The 23,180-nt window shown below is 35.0% G+C and overlaps 1 protein-coding gene and 1 long non-coding RNA gene across 6 annotated transcripts in view; one reads left to right on the forward strand and one right to left on the reverse strand.

Annotated features, from left to right (window-relative positions):
- Positions 1 to 23,180, reverse strand: part of STS (steroid sulfatase) — a 104,344-nt gene that overhangs the window by 23,705 nt on the left and 57,459 nt on the right. For all 5 annotated transcript variants that reach the window (XM_086880150.1, XM_086880151.1, XM_023918340.2 and 2 more), the window contains 3 exons: positions 15,635 to 15,772; positions 6,483 to 6,642; positions 3,789 to 3,910 (listed from right to left, as the gene is read on the reverse strand). In XM_086880150.1, the coding sequence (XP_086736276.1) occupies positions 3,789 to 3,910; positions 6,483 to 6,642; positions 15,635 to 15,772 (420 nt within the window). The remainder of the gene's footprint in view (positions 1 to 3,788; positions 3,911 to 6,482; positions 6,643 to 15,634; positions 15,773 to 23,180) is intronic.
- LOC111922799 (uncharacterized) lies at positions 1,911 to 10,099 on the forward strand. The gene is made up of 3 exons (XR_015284233.1): positions 1,911 to 2,377; positions 5,313 to 5,577; positions 7,867 to 10,099. It is a non-coding gene; the product is annotated as an uncharacterized LOC111922799 (long non-coding RNA).

Genomic DNA, 23,180 nt, shown 5'->3' on the forward strand with positions numbered 1-23,180 from the left:
AAGAATCCCTCATTGGTGAATTTGATTGAAATAATTTCAATAATTGAGGTAGTTCACAACATTCAAGAAAGTCAATATAAGCACTAATTGAAATGTATCTTGTTTGTTAAGTGAAGCAAAGTGGGAAATTTCTATATAAAGCTTTTCAGTGAATTTCTGCTGTCTTTAAAAGTCATTATATTTGCATGATAATCCAGTTTGGCACTGCAGTCCAGTCTGCTTCAATTGAACTTGCCCTAGAAAATCTCCTTTTCTTTTGTTTACTGAATGACATATTCCACTGAATAACTAAATCCATTTTGAAATAGAAAAGGTGAAGTGCTGCTAGTAAAGTCACTCTAGCATTTATCAGAAACATTAGTATGTTTTTGTCAGTAGTAAAACAATACTGTGAAGATCATTTTTTCTTTATAATGCAGACTATATTGTATTATATTTCTCAATGTTTATTACACAGCATGACAATATATTTCCTCCTTATCAAATCAAAATTTTGCACACAATCAGTTCAGCCTGAAAGATGCATTTTCATTCAACTATAGATTTGTTCTGTATCTGATTAATCCTCCCCTTATAATTAAGTTGTCATAGCAAAGCATTTTTATTAGTACTGATTCATATGCCAGTAATATTCTGGAGACACAGCTCCTGGTAGATTTTTAGTACTCAGTTACTCTAAATTATAAAGTTAGCAACTAAAAAAGTACTGGTTAACTTGCTCCAGCAGAAGAACATGTGATCAGACTTAAAACAGGCCAAAGTATCATTTGACATACCTCCCAGAAAGCAACACAAAATTTTGGGTGGCTCATCTCAAGAAAGTAAAGGCAGATCCTACATCTGTTTTATTTTCAACATAAATCCTTAATGATTAAAAAATTACTCAGTGCTTTAAAAACCTAGGTAATTACACCCAACTAGGAAGAAAGAAAATGCAGGGTTTTTTTCCTAAAGGTGTTGCTTTTATCTATTGGTACTTCTGTGGTATACCAGGCAGCTGTGCAGAAGTATTGATAACGGAAAATCACTACTTTACATGTCTTCCTCTCTGTATTTTCAACAGATAAATTAAATTTCAAATATTTATACATTTTCAAAAGAACAGGAAATCATCCTTCAAAGACTAGGACTATATATCTTGGCTGTTTCCAAGGCAATTATAGCAAGTTGGACTCAATGATCCTTGTGAGTCCCTTCCAACTCAGCTTATTATGTAACTGTGATTCTGTGAAGTATCAGCATGCTCAAGTCTGTGAGAGCAAAAGAAAATTGCCTGATATTTAATTCATTTTTTAAATTCAGAATGTGAAGGATTATGTGCATTATTTTCTAGGATGAGGTAAAATGTGAGTCAAAGTGACATGAAGCAAAAATGGTGTTAGCTTATTTCTGTGGCTGAGAAAGACAAAGAAAAGAGAAAAAAACCTAAGAGATTACTTTCCTCATGGCTCTAGAAAGCACAAGATTTAAATTCTGAAGACTTGTTTGAGAAGATCATTGCATTGCATAGTCATCTTCTAAAGGTTCCTTCAAAGGACTGATGAAGGGGAAAGTACATTGTGAATGCAATAACTGACCTAACTAATATAAGTTAATGAAGATGTGTATTGATTTGGTTATGAGGAACTCTTAGCCTCTAAATACATAAATGCAAAATGGTAATTGTTCACTTTGAAGTTTCTGACCTTCCCTGAATGATGTGAGAAATGTGCCTGCATAAGTCAGACTAGAAGCAAGAAAAAGATGTGCAGTTACCAAAAATTTAACGTATGCTACATTTGTTTCATATATATGAAAAATACATATATATATGATACATAATATTATATACAAATATTTATATCATATATAAGATATATAGCCTATATAATATATATTATATATATTTGTCATGGGGTGACTTTACCTTTAAGATAGCTTTGGGAGCTAAGGAAGTTGAAGCTGCTGCTGGCTGATGGGAGTCTTTACTCCTGACCAATTATCAGTCATTTCTGAGAATTGGTGGCAGTTTTGACCATTGAAAAAGTGAGATCAACTTGTGAACATCACCTTAAGATCTAAAGCCAGAGTTCTCTTGCTCTCTTTGGTTTCTGGTTCCTGAAAAGGTAACAGGCTCTGTCTCGGCCTCCTCCCCCCCTCCAGGCCGGACAAGGCCGCAGAGGGCGGGGGGAGAAACGGAGCCGGCCGGCCTGGCTTGATTTGTAGTTTCTGCTGCTGGAGTGAAACCTGACACCATGAACATCTGCAGCTTTCCAAGACTTTAACTCATTTACTACCTGGATGAGACTTACAGATTATTCCTTTTTCCCAGAGACAGAGAGAGACAATCAACATGAAAAAAGACATCATAAAACCATCAAAGACCGTGAAGAAAAGAGTTAAGTTTTAGATGGGGAAAAGAGAATAAGGAGATGCTTTATAAGCTGAAATTCTTCTGTCAAAGCTATGGAGATGGACAATAGTGTTCTGAAAAAACTCCTTTAATTCATGACAAAGTATATTGGGAGGAATGGATTGTTCAAAGTGTGGATTTTGAGCAAAAGGTGGAGTAATTGTGATACAGTGAAGTGCTGGAACAGAGCGGGGAGAAGTGATAGTTGAAGATTTGGGGCCATTGTAGAGGCAAAGAGAAAACTTCTGTTTCCAGAGAAGCTCACAGAGACAAATGAAGAGAACTTTTGTCTTTGAATAACTCATCCTTAAAAATGACACCCCTAGACTCATTGACCCATACACACCTCAGAGTGATGTGAAATGGGAGGAGTGAACTCTGATGACAGATTTCCGGGCAGCTGGCATCAGAAAAATAGAAAACTAAAACAGAAATAGTTTTCTTGTGAGAAACTCCATAAATTAGCAGAAGACTTCTGTTTCTCTACAAAGGCTGATGAAAAGACTCTAGCAGGAATTGGGAAGGTTTAAATACCAAAGTTTTTCATCTCTATGTTGTCATGTGAACAAGGGAATGGTTGGGTAGTGGGGGATAAAGGGGTTTTCTGGAGGTTTATTCTGGTGTTCTTATTCTTGTAGTTTTGCTGATAAACTTTCTTTATTCCTTTTAAGTTTTAAGCCTGTTTTGCTCTTGTTCTAATACATATCTCAGAACAAGAAATAAGTAAGTTTTCTAGTAATTTTTTAATTACTGCTTTAAAACCACGACCAGAAATATATATTTCTCTCTATATTTATTTCTATATATATTTCTATATATATTTATGAGTCAAAAGGTAAACCAAAAAAAAGGGAGTCTGGACTTAAGCACTGTGGAAATCTAATAATGGCAAAAACGGAGAATTATGTCATTCATAAAAAGCATGAAAATGGACTCTCTGATACTATATTCATTTATTGGAAAAATATGACTTTGATTCAGTGATTCTTCTGTTTTACTATCTGAATAATAAAAATGGTCAGGCTGACATCATACTTGTGCTGTCATTCAGCAAACCATCCTATTACCTGTGCATTTTTATGACAATGAGACAGCCTTGACTATGTCATTCTGTTGCACAGACTCTCTCTCTCATGAAGGTTTAAAATAAATGCATTTTTAGATACCATAGATCTCAGTATTGCATTCATATTTAACATTAATACATAATAACAAAATAATGTCAAACAGTGAAATGGTGAATGTAACAGCAAAGACAAAAGGGAAAGAGAAGGAAAAAGGCTAGATATTTTAACAACTTTTTGTCACTACAGCCCAAGGCTTCCTCCTGATTCTTTTCAAGGTGCAACAAAAATTATATTAAATATTTAAAATATTAACAGGCAAGTTTACTTACTGTTTCCTGGATGCCAGCGCACTGCATTTAAATATGCATTGCAGTAATGGAAAAGAAATTCATGCTTAGATCGAGTAACTTTTCGTTGAAGTAAAGGTAGCAGATCATGTCCATCAATAATCCTGAGTAAGAAAGCATTTCAAAATCAGAAAAATAACTCAAACCTTACTTCCCTAAAAAGATATTATAACTCTGCTCAGTTGCTGTTTAAAAAACCCAAATCTGAATGGCCACCTCCAAGTGGTCAATTTGGAGAAAAACCTTCAGGTGCTTCTCCCTTTGATTTTTACATTACCTAAGGAAACAATTTTACATCTTGCTAATAGTTCCCTCATTTTATTTTTTTTTTCACTTCTGAGAAAGTGAACAGACATAAGAGAATAAATTGCTACAACATAGTCCAACACATATACCTGTTCAAGTTTTTGGGAGTGGTCTGGCCAAAGTAACTCTAAAACTAGAGAAAATATTTTCTCTGTGCTAGCATCCCCAAAAGTAGTGGTAATATCTCTGTCCAACATATTATGTATGCCAGAATTTAAGATAGAAGTGGTAATTTCAAATTTGAAAAGCAACTGTTTAAATATGCATTCATCAACTACAAACACACACATACACATAAATATACATAAATTCTCTAAATGCTGTTGGACAATTTGATCATGCTTTGAAGGAATCAGTCAATTTCCATAAAAATTGAGTTACAAAATAAGCAAGACTTTTAACTGTTTCCCTAAATTAAACCTTTGAATTGCTGACATCAGCTGGCAAGGGAGAAATCACAGTCTGCATTTTTGACCTGGTATGAATTACAAATTTTTATAGGAGATTACTTTTTGCTGATATACAGATCAGCAAGTAATGCTTTCTCAAGCATTTTGAGCAACATCCCATAAAATTTTGAAACTAATAAAAAGTTTTAAATGGTCTATGTTGATTTTCTTTACTTTTACATATATGATCATTTCATTACTATTACATAAAATATTTTTCACATTAGTGTAACTACTACAAGACAGGTACTAAATTTACTTTTTTAAGTCACGTGTGATGATTGAATTATTGTCAACAATTTTATTCAACAAAGCCATTCAGGGTAACACTTTTCTCAAAGGATGGACATGAAAACTTCCTGGAATTCTGAAAACTATCTTGTCTGATAACTGTCATTGGGGTGAATCCCTGTCTGTGGGGGGTCTGTTGAAACACAGTCTTTCCCATTTTCAGTTTTTCATGTTTTCTTGCACAAGTAACAGGCTCTTGTCTTGCTAGCTTGCTCATTAACAGATGCATGCCTATTGAACACTTTCTGCTCTAGAGCCTGTTCATGGGGAAAAAGGCATCTCCAGAAAAATGTCTCCAGTACTCTAGCATTGCTACAGCTGCTGGATTCAGAGGATATATGAAACTTTTCTTTCCAATTACTAATTTCTCTTCTTTAATTAGGAGTCTCTTCTGTTTCTTTTTAACCTGCTCCCTCACAGTGACAAAATATTAATTATATTAATTTTTCTTGTTTTCCAGGAAGAATTCAGTGGAGCTATAAGAACCCAGCTGCTGGAACAAAAAATACTTTAAGCTGGTCCATGACCTATGATGAAGCAGTACTTATGGCATCAGTCTAACACAGAAGAATCACAGTGGAACAACCTACAAGTGAAAGTTACACAAGTATATTTGATTTCTATAAAGGAGATCAAGGAAAACATCAGTACTTAGTATTCACTCAAGCAATATGAAAACAAAATGCATAAGATCTGCCACATAAAGAACAATCAGAACTTCTGAGGTTTGACTGAATTATTGCTTGTAGAGTATCTCTCAGGACCACCCTGACTAATTTTTAATGTCTTAGACTTGTCCTGCACTGCCACTTCCTTCAAACACTCAATGAATAATCATTAGCAGAGTGACTCTGCTCACCACTGGGCTTCCCCAAGTGGATTCTTGATGCTTTGTGTTCAAAAGCAGTTTCTGAGTCACACATGTGTTCAAAGCATATGCCTATCAACAGGTTTCTCCACTTACTGGATTTGGATAGCAACAGCATTTAGGCAGAGGCACCTTGCCAGTGAGACTGTGTATCTCTCAAATAAGATAAAGCCTGGGGATGTAGCAGTGTCAGGAAAGCATCTTATTAATTGTGGAAGTACAGTGGCTTTTCTTATCAGACTGCAAAACTCTGTATGGGATTATTTTCACTAACGAGGTACAGAGAAAAAAAAAAAAACAAACAAAACTGTGAGAAGAGCCTAGATGGCATTTTAATGTGTTTTGTGATATTAAGCAGACCAAGGCTAAGTTCATGAAGTTTAAACTAATTTACACGTAAAGTTTCTTTTTCCACCAAATTCATTAATACAGAAAATAATCTTGTCTTGATACATTAATTTTTGCTTTTAGCAAGTAATTCCAAGTTTGGTTTGGCAGTACATTGCTCTGATGGTATTCTGTTATGTTTTTGGTGCTTGGTGCTTGTTCTGCCTGTGAGTTAAGCTGTATTTACATACAACTACATACAATTATTTCTGTAAAATATTATCAGTATGTCAATATGAAAAGAGACAAAATAATATTGCAAGTATAAAACTTAGTTTCTTATTTACATTTTCACCTCTATCTTCATAGATATCACCAGAATGTATAAAACAGTTATGACACTTTCCCTAAAACAGAGATGAATACAGAGCTTACCTGTCAGAGGGTAACTGTGCATTTGCAAGTTTAACTATGGTAGGAAATATATCCATGTTACTCGTTGGTTCATCAATATGGGCACCAGCCTGCACCACTCCAGGCCAGCGGAGAAGACCTGGCACACGAATACCTCCTTCCCAGTTCGTTGATTTTCCACCTGAAAAAAATAGTTTTGTTTGTTATGAAATCAGTGTCTTCTTAGATAATGTCATCCTGTAAGATTCAATTTCCAAATATTAAAGATTCTGTCTAGCTAGAATATTTCCATTAGACGTATTTTTCCTATTCTTAATTTTCTGGATTTTCTACCATCTGTAGTACTTTGTCACTGTAAATTTACTCATAAGTATTAGACAGAGCTTATAAAATGTATTTAAATTACACCAAAAAAAAGAGGTTGTAGGAGATTAAAAAAGCACTTCACTGGAATCTTCACATGGGAATTGGCCTAGATAGTGTGCCCTATAGATATGTGAACCCATAACCAAAACACAGGAATAAAAAAAAAAAAAAAAAGAGTTATACCTAGGTGTAGGAGCTATGAACCCAGAGAAGGTACATGATATTTTATTAAAAATGGTGCCTAATGACTTTACATAGAAGGAAGTACTAATTTAAGTATATTACTGAATTCTCGAATTTAATGCATCAGAAAAAAAATCACTTCAGTGATGTTAACTTTCAGGATGCTGTGAAGAACTTAGGTCCTAAACAACACAGTTGCATCAAATGCACTATCAACTGATTGCATTCAACAGTGACTTTCAGTCATTTGCTGTTTCTACAAGATCCATCACTGCCCAGTCCTCACAACACCTTTTGCAGAAGGGTAATGGGTTTAGTCTATGACAGCATGTTCACCATTACTGAATAATTAATTGACATGACTCTGTATGAAAAGGCACCACAAATGCTATTACCAATGTGCTGCACAGTCGTGACTATGTACAGCACTTCAGGGTGACCTTTGAAATTAATATATCACTTGAAAAAGAAGCCTGTGCTAAACAGATAGGTTTTGGATATGGTTAAACATGGTCAGGGCCATTTGGAAATAAATTGAGATTATTTTATACAATTAAAATGTCTGGAAAAACAGAAGTATATGGGTTGGACTTCTGTCACTGAATGAATCACATAGCAATTCATGGTTCAGTCAAAACTACCACAGGACTTTTTTTTTCCTGCATCTCCTTTTTTCAGGTAAAAAAAAAAATAAAAATAATACAACAAAGTATTTCAACAGTTCTGTTTCCTCAGCATCTTAAACACCCAAAATACCTCATAGATGTCAATATCTTTGGTACTGAGGTATGGACCCCAGGCCTTGTCATACATGCTGTCTATTTTACTGACTTCTCAATTATCTTTTCTATTTCAGCAACGGAGGTTCAGAATCCACCTGGCTTTCTACAGGATTTTCACTGTTTGTAAAGGTAAGCAGTAACTTCAAGACAGACAACTCTTTTTTGTATAAATTAATATTTTTCTTTTCTTGTGACCATTAGCTCATTATATCAGAGTTTTGCTTAATTTATATCTTTGTTATATCAGAGTTTTGCTTAATTGTTTTCATGGGCTTCATGAATCAGAATTCATAATATTGAATAGGCAGGGACACATCTAGTCTGACATCAGGAAAGTTAGATTTTCTAATATTCAGCCTTATGTCAAGCAACAATATTTGCTTGAGGTTTTTTTTGCAAACAGTGTCAAGATCAGATCTCAACAGGATTATCTATCTTCTCGAACATTCTTAAAAGTTTACAGTCATCACTGAGTTAAATGAAATTCCATTCTCATCTTGAAGTGTGTGACTACTATTCTAAAATTTAAGAAGAGATGCATGTCCTATTTTTATTTACATTCTAGTAAAATATTATTTTCAAAACACAATTCTAAAGAAAATGTAGATTTAAGTTCATAAATGTTATTTGCTGAGATGTAGAACACCTGTCACCAGAAGGAAGTCTTCACGCAAAAGCTGATCAATTGTTAATGTTGTTGGGTCAAGATCAGTGTAGATGTCATTAAGCTGTGTCCATCTTCTGTAGAAAAGGTAACTCTACCCCTGTACAACAGCCATTAGGTTTTTCAAAGTTTGGTGGGAATTAGGTGTTAAACAGCAGGAAAGATTAATAGCCTGACTAAGCTATGGTGCATAGAAAATCCTGCTGAGTAGGAGTTGTTAAATCCAAATAAAAATTCAAGCATAAGGCCATAAAATTACAGATATCCTCAAATTAACATACTTTTAGTGAACAGCTAAGGGAACAGCTCCCAGCCAGGGAGATGATTTAGCTCATGAGCCAGATCCTAATCCTTTGAACACAGGACAGCGGCTTTGTGGATGAACAGTATCAACAGACAGACAACACTAAGAGTTGATCTGTACCTTAGGTAGCTTTAGGTATCATTTTCTTTTTGTTTCTGTATACCTGTCTGAACCTAATAAGAGTGCTAGCTAGACTGGATGTTTAAATAAAGTCCTGTTATACTGCTGTCTCCTGTGTAATCTGAAGACAGAGAAATTTCAAAGTGACAAATCTGATTCGCACACGTTTCAACTCTTAAAAAACCTAGATACTGGGTTACTTTCACAGCTCTTAGATTCACAGTACAATTTTCTTGAATCAGCAGAAAAGGACAGAAAAATTACACATTACCCAAGCACAAAGGAATACTCCACAAACTCTGATGCCCTGCTGTAAGGTAGAAAAAGCAAAATGGATTCCACAGCAGGGCTTTCTCCTCACTTATGTCTATGAAGAAGTGACTGCTGTTTTCCTTTCAAAAGGCTAATTGGAGCACTTTTTTTTTTTTTAGATCTTTGGAGACAGGGAATAGCAGGGAATCAGGGCAGGAATTGCAGGTCATTGCAGAAGACTTGTCTTCTCTTATCTCTGCTTACATGGTACTCATTTTTATTAGAATTGGGTTTAGTGACTACAGGTGCTAAATGCCATTACACGATTACAAATCCCTGGACATTAATCATCTTTAAAATTCTAGCTGTTAAACTTTGTTCAAAATATCTGCATTTTTTTTTCCCTAAAGAAAAAAAAATCAAGGTTTTACTACTGATGCTTGAAACATGTAGCAAACATTTAAAAGGCTAATACAATAAAAAAATCCACAAAATGTCATTATTTTGAAACAAAATCTCTTGATATTTAAGGACCTGGCCCATTAGTTTTGTATTTTGCTCAGACTTGACACCATAGAAACAGAGAAAAGAGTGCAACACTGTGAAAATACTAGGCAACCTACCTTTGTTTTATTTTTGTTCTCTTATATTCTTCTAAACATGTTTTTACAACAGCACAAAACACACCAGGCTGCATTTTCCTCCTTAGCTATCTATGCTTTCTGAGTAGTTCCACCTTTCAGTGTTATATTGAACAATAGCCTACATTCACCTTTCCTGAAAAATCTGCAGGAGCAGCCAAAATACTGACATAACTCTCTGCAGTCATCCACAACATGATGTCAAATTTCCATTTTAACCTCATTTCAAATCTTAGCTAAAAGAATATATCCTTTTTTTTCCCCCCCTCTGGTTTAAATTGACTGCTATTACATAACTCTGGCAATAGAGCTTTTACAAAGAAAAATATATAAGGGGGAACTCTGCAGTAAATCGCTATTAACATTATGAATGATGAAAACTATTTTAAATAACTTTCTTAAATCACCTGGACTGTAACCATATAACCCTTCATATATTCTTCTTAAAACAAAGCTTCCAAACCTCATTTATTCTCTTAAATGATAGAGATACACAAAGACATTAATTATTCTACCCATCTATACTGGACTTTATGCCACAAATATTAATAATCAAGACAAGTTACTATTGCTTACTTTATAAAATGGTTGAACAACAACTTATTTTTAATTACAGGTTTACTCTTTATTTTACTGATTTTTAACTTGTTTCATGTACTGTTTTTCTTAAGTTTTTATCTGAGGTACTCTTGTACAGGTGAATGGAATAGACATGGCTCATTTTGGATGTTTCTCATCTAACATTTCTTCCAGTCAAATTAAATGATCACTGAGGATAATTTTTGTTTCAGTCAAAATTAGAAGATGGGTTGATTATTTAAAAATCTGTATCACTTCAGAGAGAATACACTAATGTAATACAGCACATTTGAAAAAAAAAAAGATCCACTACTGCTTTCTTTCAAGTCAAAAATAAACTCCAACAAATAGCACTAGATATGCCATAACCATGATTCCAGGGGTCAAAGCAACAGTCAGCTTGATTTCTCTGTGGCTTACGGGAAGAAAAAGATTTACTAACAGCTTCAAAAGCCTGAACTAACTTATCACTGCAGTATACAAACTTGTTTTACAGTAATAAAAATAAAAAAAAATAATTTGGGTATTCATTTCTTGTTTTGGCCTCAAAGATCTGGAGTAGATTTAAAAAAAAAAAACAAACAGGGTCTAAGTCCTTAGGAAACATTAGTTATTACTTTTTTTGGATATTAACAAATAAGCATGACAATACCTATTACAAAGGCACAAAGCACTCCAAATGAATGTTGTTCACACAGTTTGGCTTTATCAGTGTTTGGCTCCACTTCCATTAACAGCAGAACACAGGACCACTCTGGCAGGATGACAGTAGCCAAGTGTCTGCATTGTGCTAAGTGCTTCATAAGTACAAAGAGAGATTGTTTCTAATGCAGGTCTGAGGTACAGGCAACATGTACATATCCAAAAGATAGTAAGATGTAAGGAGATTGAACAGAAAATCCTGTATGTGACAAAGTGAGACACAAGTGACAGCGAGTGAGGACTTGTACTCTCTGCGTAGGTACCAGTGATAATAATATAGTGAGAAAAAGTGTAGAGAAAAGTTTTTATTGCCTTCATTGTTTACTGCTATAAATTATGGATATGGATATAGATATAGGTATAGATATAGATATATTATAGCACACTGAGGCTAATTTAAGAAATTACTCACTAAGAAACTAAATAGAAATTACCACAAAATATTTAGATTCAAAATCTCAGTGTACCAAAGAAGAATATAATGGTTTCATTTAAATCAGTCATCTTGTAAGTCATGTTAATATAGAGGAAATTCTACTCATTTATTTATTCTACTTATCTTATTTGAAAGTAGAAATCCAAAGTAGTTGGAAAAACTAACCTTATTTCTGCTCCTAAAGGAAAGCTATGTTGACTAGGTCAAATGGACATGCTTCAGTGAGGCAGCTAGTGAAAAACACTTAAGAAGGAGTCAGTGCAGATATCCTGGAAATCATATACACAAGCAATACCTTAATATTCTGTACTTTCAACAGACAAATACCACAGACTGAAAAAAAAAAAAAAGCTGGAAAAGTTATATAGAAAGTTTTAAGAAGATTTTTCAGTTACACCTATTACTTTCCATATTTCAATATCAACCTGTTAATATTAATGCATTAATTAAATTGCTAATATTTTTAGTTTAATTAAAATATTAGTAGTATCTCATACAAATACCAGGAGTACTTCATGAGTTCAGGTAAGAAGGCCTTCAGTTGTTGCCAAGAAATTCTTACTAAAATAGCCACTATTTTTTATTTTAGAAGCTGTATCTAGATTTAAACCTTTGAAAGATCTTTGACAAAGACCTTCAGGAGAAGTTACTGGAATATTAGTCATGGGTTAGGAGAAAAAGGATTGTCATGAATCAAAATCAGAATACCAGTCAGGAAATAGAAACAGAAAACAGCCTGTGACCCTTTGCAAAAACACTCCAAAACAATAGTAAGGTACCTTGATGCTACGCTGTGTTAAGCCCCTTACTATTTTAGTATATTTACTTCAGTTTTGAAAGGGAAGTAATTCACCTAGGAAAATATCAAGAAATTAGGGACAAGTAAAAACTCATCAGTTAAAAATCGTAAGAGAGATGAAAGAGACAATTATCTTCTGAATTTTACCTCTGAAAACAGGCACTGTAAAAGTATACAAAACAAACATAAGCTAAAGAAGATTTAAAACTCTTCCCTCCTTTATGCTATATCTGTGAGAAAATGTTATTAAAATTCAAGATGTTCCATTAAATTTGAAACTATCTCATTTCAAAATAGTAAATGAAAGCACTGTGTTCTCATGGACAAGTGATAGAGGCTATGCTCAGACTTCAGAAAGACTCATAGTGGAAATTAATCTTTACATGATAAAGATTTGTATAATTATTGTTAAGATTCTTTGTAGAATCTGAATTGTCAGGATTCACTTCTTAAACCAAGGTTATACTGTATAGCATTAGGATCCTAGGGATTTTATTTACTACACAGATCCTTACAACCAACTGTCAGAAAAAGGCCACTGGAAAGACATTGTATTACTATATAATGTATTCTGAAAAGGAATACTGAAGAAATAAACCAGACCTTGTACAACAGCAATTGGTTAAACATTATGTAAACTCTGGTTTCTAATTTCAAGGGCTATCCAAATTTATGGTGAACTGTTCTGTAGTTAGAATACAGAGTACTAAAACCTTCAAACTGAAATTTCTCCTTTTTGCATGGAGTTTTGCAGCACTAGCTTAACTCTCCAAACCCCTCTTAAATTTTATTATTGCTGCTTATTTGGATAGGTATTGAGAGAAATTAGTGAGTTAGAATTGTGGAGATCGGTTGAGAGCTTCTGATTTTAGGGCAGAACCAATTATTGCTGAGCATACTGCTCCGGCTCTGACAAGAGGGTTAAGTGGCTTGATTCATATTTGCATTTATACAGCACTCAGATACAAAAAGATAAATAGTGGAGATTGACTAGCAGAGACAGGGAGGGAGAAAGGATGTGCGTGTCTCACATTTTTAAACTGCACACCACAGGAAGCAAAGTCTTGGTGTGTGCACACATAAGCACAAGCAGCATAAATATTGTCCTTTTGCTTTTTTAGGCACATTGCTGTATCAGTGCCTGAGTCTTGGAGCTTCACAGGTCTGGTTCTCATTAATTCTGCCAGAGATGTACAGACACTTTTATCACATGTGACTTTTATTATGAATAAATTCCTCTGTATGAAAAATGCTAGTTATGCAATTAATTGATCATTTCTACTTAAGTCCTTTTGAAAATGATGCATAATATACCTGTTAAATTAAGGACTGATTTTGAGATGCAGGGAGTGGAATATAAAGCAGAATTCATTGTATTTTAAAACATTAGGAGTATATTCAATGAATTACACGGGTCTTTTAATTTTTTTTTATTTTATTAAGAATGTCTCTTATCAAATAATTTTCTTTCTTACATTGTGATTATTTTCTAACCCATTTGTCAGCACACCACAGGTGTTAACTGCAAATCACACAGTTTTTCCTTTTTTTAAAAAAGACGTTCCATTACTACCCAAATAATCCTATCAATCAGGTTTTTTTTCTTAATCCAGGTAAGATCTATTTCAAGTTTTTCTCTGCACTGTAGGTATGAATACAAAATTTTACAAGGCTTGAGAGAAAAGACTCCATTTAATCAAAGTTCCTCAAGAAGACATATTCCCAAGTGTGTTTTTTCCTTCCTTATCATTTATCCTGTACCTTATGTCTGGCATTCTAGAAGGCAAATATTTTTTAGAGCTTCTAAAACACCTCAGGCTGTGCCTACGGCTACAGATATGTAACCATATGGTTCCTTAATTACTTAGATCACTGTGCAAGGCCTATGTGCTAACATTCAAGATACATTTCACTCTGATGTTAGCCTAAAGGGACCCATCTGATATACAGACCTCATGACTGTGGCATTCCTTGTTTTTCTTGTGTGGAATTTGCTTTGAAGCTCTCTTAAAATATAAGGGTCATTTCTCAGACAGATACCTACTGACTAAAAACTGTGGGGTCCTCTTGCTTGAAAACCCCTCTGTAAGGTTATTGCTTACTCTGTATGCCTGAATTATTTCCTTTTTGAAGCTTTGCAGGTGATATAAATCTGGTAGGAGTGGAAGGCTGTGTTACCATCTAAAGGGACTTTATAGGCTTGGAGAAATGGGCCAAAAGGAGCCCCATTAAGTTCAGCAAAGGAAATATCGAGTCCACATCTTCACAGTGGTAACCTCTAGCAAAGCAAAGGCTGGGGAGTAACTTGCTGGAAAGCAGCTCTGCAGAGAGAAACTGGAGGGTTCTAATGAGCAACCAGCTGATCATGAGCCAGCAATGTGTCCTTCTGGCAAGGAAGGACAACATCACTCTGATCTGCATTAGGGAAAATGCTTCTAGCAGGTCTTGTTCTCTGCACAGCACTGGTGAAACATGCCTGGAGCACTGGGTCCAAGTGCAGAACTCCCCAGTACAAGGTACATGGGCATACCTGAATGAGTTCAAAGGAAGGTGATGGATGATTAAGCAGCTGGAGCATTCAGTGTATGAGGAGAGGCTGAAGAGATGCTTATCCTGGAGAAGAAAATGCTTAGCAGGATTTTATGCATCTGTAGGGATTACATAGATTTACCTGAGTAAAAAAGACAGAGCCAGACTCTTTAAAAAGGTGGGGGTTTTTTGTTTTTTTTTTTTTTTATGGTGAGTGAAATTAAACACTAGAGAAAGTTGCCCAAGGATGCTATGAAGTTTCCATCACTGGAGATTTTCATAACCTGACTGGATACAATCCTGAGCAATGTGCTACAGCTGACCCTGCTCTGCAGGGGCTGGGACTGCAGACCTTGGGAGATACCTTCCAGGCTCAACTACTATGAGATTTTGTAGTTCTGTGATACTATATATATATTAAAAAAAAACAAACAAAAAAAAAAACAAAACCAACAACAACAAAAAAAAGAAAGGCCTAAGGACATTTTACTTTGTTATCTCTACAACCAAAACTTTCAAGTTGTGTGAATAACTTTCCAAAAATTGCTGGATTTCTTTATCTTGACCCATGAAATACGAGTGGAAAACAAATCACACAGCCTCTAGTTAGTGAAAGAATGAAAAGGAATCAATCTCTCATAAAGAGACAAGAAGACTTGTTGAATTTCCTTAAAAAGAATAAAAACAAACATTCTTACTTTATTTCAGTTAGATCAAAGATTTTATCCTTGGCCACACAGTACATTACAGTTTTGTTGCAAACCCAAGGAGATGCTTTCAACTTGCATTTTTCCAGAACAAACAGTGAATATTCACCTTTATATATACCATTGTATCCTCCATGGACTTCTCCAGCACTGGAGATTTCTTCAACATGAGCACCTTGGTCAGATGTAAAGTATACAAGAGTTTTGTCACTCAGATTGTGCTTCTCCAGTACATTCAGAACTTGCCCTAGATGGGAAAAAATAAAATAAATAAAGAAAGAAATAAAAGAAACAAAGGACAGCTTTAAGAATCACAGAATGAACTAGGTTGGAAAAGACCTTTGGGATCATCAAGTCCAACCTATGACTTAACCTAACACTTCCTCATCAAGTAAAACATGGCACTAAGTGCCATGTCCAGTCTTTTTGTAAACATGTCCAAGGATGGTGACTCCACCACCTCCCTGGGCAGACAATTCCAGTGCCCAATCACTCCTTCAGTGAAGAATTTTTTGTGATTTCTAACCTAAACTTGCCCTGGCATGGCTTAAGGCTGTGTTCTCTCATTCCATCACCTGTTGCCTGGAAAAAGAGACCAACCCCACCTGACTACACCCACCTTTCAGGAAGTTGCAGAGTGATAATGTCACCTCTGAGTCTCCTTTTCTCCAGGCTAAACAACCCCAGCTCCCTCAGCTGTTCCTCACAGGGTTTGTGTTCCCAGCCCCTCACCAGCCTCGTTTCCTCCTCTGGACACTGGGGACTTTAAATGACTTTTTTATTAACCTTGGCACATATAAACACTTGTGTCCTTATGCCATTTTGAGACTACTTTTCACATAAACTCTCTTATACACAGCAATTTGCACATGCAGCACGCAGTAGGGCACAAACACACAAGGCTTGTTGCAATTGGGACCATGACTCTGTTGCTGCAGAATTTCTTGCAGTACAATATAGAGAATTTGTGCACATCAGAGAAAAGGGCTAATCCACAGAAAACAAGTGACTTTTGGAAGCAGTTGCTCCCAATCAAAGAAACCCCTTAGCAAGAAGATTCAAGCCACCGAGGATATTCAGTAACACTGAGGAAAGAGTCTCAGCATGCAGAGTAGATCTCACAGTTTGAGGGTAAAGCCTTGCTGCCTAGCAACCTATAGAGGCAGCATGGCAAAAATCTCAGCGTGAGTGTTAGAGTAAGACAAAAAAAAAGTAATGTATGTAACACCTTTGAAGTATGTGTGGTACCTAATAATTAGCCCTTAATATCTCATCATATAGAAAAGCATCAACTAGACTCAAAATGTGCAAGGTAATGAACACACCCAGGTACACACATTTAAAAGTATCTACAAGGATATGTTTTGTACCTTTTAGGCACCATGGGCTCATGTTTCATTTTCACAAAGGGCTCCTCACACTACTTTGGCATTGTGGAGGGCCTTGCAGTTATATAAATTACACTGAAAACTATTTAGACTGAATTCTTTAAAGTGTGTTTCTATATGAAAGAGAGTGAAGCTGCTCTTTGTAACTTGCTCCAGTGAATTTTATACTGATTAGGAATCTAAAATTACTGGTCCTAGAAAATGACCAAAGCTTAAGAATATAATTCTTCACATCAGCCTGACAATGAATCTGTCCTTTAGGGATCTCAGAACATATAAAGATAATTCTGTCTTCACAACCATTTTATCTTTATTCTTTTACTTAAACATCCAAGAATGGTCCAATTTGAATGTTAATTTTGATTTGCTAACCTGTCCACTAAGAATTAATTCATCATCTGATGACTAATTATTGTGTCAAAGAGGATGAGATAAGAACTTAGAAATATAGAGCTTTCTAAATGGTTTTCAGATCACTGTTTCTGTTGCTATGCTCTTTTTCTGGATAAGGAGTAATTATCTTACTTTATTGCTGCTATTTCTAGTTGCCTCTTAATGTTATATCATACTAAAAAGCTGTTTTTTGAACAGGTTGACTGTCTTAATTTTTCAAATGACTGAGTCATGAACAAAGGAACATCAGCCACTAAATTTAAGTAGATACCTGTTGGTCTTGTTTGTAAAGTAGGAGCAAAGAAGAAATATAAGAGTAGGAGAATTTGTTTATGTAAATTTTGAAGCCTCGTGGGAGTTGAAATTTCCCAACAGAGCTGAGAAAATCTGTTACAAAGGCTGACATTTTAAAGTTGGTGGGTTGAGGGAAAATCATGCAGATTCATCTGACAATCCATGTGCTTGCTGCATAAGGTGGAGTTAATGCCAGAAAATAAAGAGGCCATTTCCCATTGGCTTCTGAAATTGTTTGGAGATTTTTTTTCTAAGTGATTACAATATCTCTTGAAAATGTGTCAATGATGATAAAAAGTAGAGTATAAAGATAAATTAGAAAATTATGTGTAGGTATTCAGCCACACGACCTCCAGAGTTCCCTCCAAACCTACATCAAGCCATGATTTTATGATACAATAATAATAAATAATATTGTGGAAAGAAATGTACGTGCAGTGATGTGCACAATAGTGTTTTATACATACATTATGTTCCATGATGAAATTGAACTTTCAAGTTAATGTTGTATACAAAACAAAATGAAAATAAAATGAGAATGGTGCTCAGTATATAACATTAAATGATCTCTGGTGATCAAAGGTAATCATTCAGTAATGGCCACTTTGATTTCCCAACTAATTTGGGAATATATGAGAAGCAATGAAAATTGTCTCACTATCACAGATAAAGTTAAAAATTAATATTAAAATTAAATGTAAGACATTATGATGACTTTTTTTTTAATGAGATTGACTAACTTGACTTATTCTGAAAAAAAATATAAGATTCTGACATTCCGATGCTTCTCATATTGGGAAAAAATACAGCCATATAAAATGCATAGAAATTCTCATCCAAAACTTGTTAAACTCAATGGTAAAACTTCCATTTCCTTCAAAAAGGTTTTTAAACACAGAAGATTGCCTACATTAGGTTTAATTAATGAATGCTAAAATGCCAATTTTTCTTAGAAGAAACATTTTTCAATACAGATGGACTAATAGTCGTAATTCAAAAAACAGTATTGTCAGAGTATGGCAGTCAGAACAAACCTTCCATTTCTATTTTGAACACTGGCACCTACTAGAATGAAAACTGTAAATAAACAGCAAAGTGTGTGCTACCAGGAAATAAGCCACATCTAAGTGCATTTGAATGGTGTGACTCCCATTAACACATGAAACATATTCACTTACCAATATTTCTAAATGATAACCAGTGCAAAAAAAATGCAAAGAATGCATTGTGGATGTCTGTGGATAGTTATCTTTCATGCTCAATATTATATGAATTTTGGAAGCAAATACTCTCATGAAGACAAACACATCTTTTACAGTTATAATTTTTTTTTTTCTTTTTGTAATTTTAACTTCTTTACTCTCACTACTTCTGTATATTTCAGAGACTTTGGGATTAAGTTAAAATTGATGTATAAATATTCCCAGGCAATGGCAGTTATTTTAACTGCCTTGGAAGAGGTGAATCACAGCTGCAAAAAGACCTTTTTTAGCTGTTGACTGAAAAAGAGAAGATAGGCAAGTAACTGAAAACTAAATGCTTTCATATTAGACATCAAGGACAGTAAGATGAATTGTACCCAAAGTGCTAGACATGCAACTCCATGAGCAACACACTTTAATGAGTGTGGTGAACAGATAAATGATGTCTGCATAAGAGATGATGGTAAAATCGTATTGCTTCACCCATAAAATATGATTGGAAATATGTCATACATCATGTTCTTTTTAGTTAGAAGAATGGGACTTCAGCTGGCTTAGTGTCCCCTGTGCGTTCTATTGCAGGCTTCAGAAAGCAATACAGATTTCAATAGAATTTTTGATTGTCAAGGGTTTATACAGAATATGAAACTGTAGGATGAATAGGTCAAAACATCAGGAAAACCGTGGTTTTTTTCAAGCAGCTAAAGCTTACCTTGCTTGAAAGCCAGGTTCTGAAAAATTAACTGCTGTACTGATCTATGTGGATGGTAACAGCTATTGTTTTTTTCTGATTTGAACAGAATTTATTTGGAAAGGCAACATTTCTGAATATCAAAATCAATCTAGCTGATGTAGCTCCATAATTTCTGCAGCTATTTAGCAACTAGAATTTCAGATCAAGCTACTCCTACCACTGCCATTATAGGAATGTATTCTGCAATGCAGGTGACTAACATTGTAGCAGATAAAGGCGTTAGATCATTGGATATTTTTCTTCCATTTATATATTTTTAAGATACAAAACAAATTGAGAACTGCGTTAAGATGTTACTTGACTTAATTAGTGCATCGGTATTCCAAAATTTAAATGAAACTTCTTATGAAATATAGTGAGGAATGCTCTCTATATTCTGCTCGCCCTTCTTGCTTCAAGCTGTATAAAATTATAAAGAATTGTTTCATACTGAATGTGAAAATGCCAATTTCAGTGGAGTGATAGCCATTTGAAAGTGAGAAGAGCAATTGACTCTGTTCTTTGGAAGGAAACACAGAGCCATGCCACTTTTCAACTTCTCCAGCACTGTCTGAATGGTAGCTGAACCAGCCTTGCTAATGATGATCATAATTACTGAGTTTTGACTCATAATAAAGCTCCTACTGTACACATGTACATGAAGAGATAAGGCTTCTAAAAAATGACTATTCATTTGTAAACAAGGTACAAACACTGAAAAACAATAAAGTGTTTACAAACATGTTAGTGATTTGGAAAAGTGTTCAAAGGTTTAGTCAAGCAAGCATATGAACAAATGCATTTTATTCAAAAATTAATCATCATTTCAAGTCATTAGGAAAGAAATATTATTTGTATTAATTCAAAATAATATAGAGTATTGCTGAAATTGTGAATAAAAACCTAGAGGAAACAGAATACCTCTGTGTAATCTAGGCATTAGAAAAAAAATAGTCTCTCTACTAGTGAGGAGAGCTTTAAAACTGTTTGCCAGATTCAAAGACAAAATATGTTTCAGAAGGAGGGTTAAGGATCTGTCTCAGGAAAAGACAGTTGACAGGAAAGGAAATTCTTGTTAATGTAATGCTCTTTTCCATCTCCAGTAAACTTTCACATGCCTCTCTTGTATCCAGAAACTTATAGCAAGACACTTATTGAAAAAAGAATCCAATAGATCAGCCTGGAAAAATAAGCCATCACATCACTGCTTAGAAGAGGCAGTTTGATTGTTGCTGGGGTTTTATTGTTTTTATTTGCTGTTCACAATTTGCTACTGCTGCTCATATTTGGTTTGGAATAGCATCATTAACCAGAATCACAACTTGTAGTCAGCTTCAGGCATTCACCTCTGTGAGTGGCAAGCCTTTGAATAGATGCATAAAATCCTACAAATTAATGCTACATGCCCAAGTATTTGGAAATCCACATTTCTCCCAGAAAATATATTGATGCCTTTCAACTGTGTACCCATAGGTTTACTACATAGAAACCTCTTGGGAGCCCCTTTCTGCTACAGCAGTTTAAGGTTTTTCCACAGTTAATCATCTCTTCAGGGCTCAAAGGCTAAGATTTTCACCTTATGAAAACTTAATGTTGCGGCTTCTGCATACCATCATTCACAAGTTAACAATAATTTTAATCTCTATGTTGATTTTCTGTGATGAAGAAAAGATACTTCACTCTAATGCACTGATCTGATTACAAAAGCCACTGACTAAAACCTTTGTATTAAAACAAGCTTATAACTAAGATCAAGACATTCCTATCTTAATTTTAGCTTTTGTGTATTTCAGGTTATAAATATGCAAATGTTCCTGTGGTATGCTCAGAGCCATACAGTTTCCCTTTGATAAATATGTAAATCAGTTTGTCTCTGCAGTGGGGAAGTAATTATCACTTTCAGACCTAGTCATTGAGTACAACACTTGAGGTAAAGATGGAAAATAATAAAACCATTGACAGCAACACAAGAAGTGGATGCACATATGGTGAACAGTACATAAAGTCTGCACACAACTTGTTTAACATTCAGAGCTACAACACAACCACTGTAGAGTGGAAATTCTGGGACAAAGCATTAGGATGTGCTATGGCACATTATCTAGCCAGTCAACAGAACACATCCACCTAAAAAGACAAGTGATTCTCATAAGGAGGACATTAGCATATGAACCTCAAAGGTGAGAGTGAATACTAGGTAGTACAACTCTTTGAGTAGAACAGAAAACAGATTCATAACTAATTACAGAAGGTATAAGGTTCTTCCTCCAAAAAGAATGCACACTTTACATTTAGTACAAAGCCTTGAATCAGTACTACTGCGCTACTATTTCTAAAGTTACACCATGGAAACAAGCCATACAATGAAGCCTTCTCCATAAGTACAAAGCTGTTGTCTCAAATATGGTAAGCTCCTGCTAAGACAGGTTAGTGGGATCTTCAATTTCAACCAGAAATTCTGCCAAAAATTAGCATCTGGTTCTGAAGAAACACATCTATATTAGTGTTTTAATTTGTAACAGGAATGCATATTTACAGTAAATCAAATCACAGACAGTTAACACATTTATGTTTCCATAGCAAAGCCCTCTTGGATTTTGTGACCTGAATTTCTTCCAGTCTAAATTCAAGGATGAATTCTGGAAATGCAACTAAGGCACTCACACTACTGATGGGCATTCAGTCATTCAGACATTCAGACAGTAGAGCTGGTCTGAAGTGGGTTTCTTGTCTCTTCTGGTGTGCTGACAGTCTTTTTCCAGCCCCGAAGATAGACCTGCCACTGTTGGCAGTTTTAAATATGGTAGGATTGATGAATCCTAGATTGATGAAGTCTAGTGCAGGCACAGTCCAGCTCCAGCTGTGCATACTGTAGATACATTGAGGGTGGGATTTACATACAGTGTACACAAAGCAAAAAGCATAGGTTTTCATCTGCAGATCACCTATCCTAAGAATTTGGCCCCGAAAATTCTGAATTCTTTTCAGTGTGAAGTAAGGTAAGGCAATTGCCCTGGATGTAACTTCCTACCACTAGAAATCAGATAAGAAGTTCTTAGGTCCCCACAGTCTGTAGAATATCAAACACTTTTCTGGTAGATTCCCATGGACTCAGAGTGGGACAAGTAAATCAGTGGAAGTGCTCAGTAAAGTGCAGTCTTTTAAACAAGGCAACTTTGGTATGGAGTCAACTAAGCTATCAGTGTGAAGTTGTTTTTGTTTGAATTTAGATGCCCATGTAGCTGTAAACTTGCAATTCATTTGTGACTGTTTATACAGTTTTATAAGTATAATGTGTCTTTCAGACCCTCAGGATAAATTTTCAGCATAGTGAGCAGATTAGATACGCACACTGCTTAGCAGCTTTGAATAAATCAACCAAATTTTGACTTATGCATGCGGTTTTTCCTAGAGATGAGTACTACATCCCTTATTTTTCTTATTAATATAGGTTCAAATTATTTTTTAAATATGAAAGTTGGAATGATACTTTAGATATGTATAAATACATGTGCATAATAAAGCACCAAGTTAGGACATCTGAAGACCTGTAAGTACAGAAGTAAAAGAGACAATCCAGGATGGAAAAGTTTCCTGCACTGCAGCACTAATGATGGATTATTACAGGTCAAAAAGTATAACTAA

This window comes from Cyanistes caeruleus, chromosome 3 (assembly GCF_971803275.1).
Source record: "Cyanistes caeruleus chromosome 3, bCyaCae1.hap1.1, whole genome shotgun sequence".
NCBI lineage: Eukaryota > Metazoa > Chordata > Aves > Passeriformes > Paridae > Cyanistes > Cyanistes caeruleus.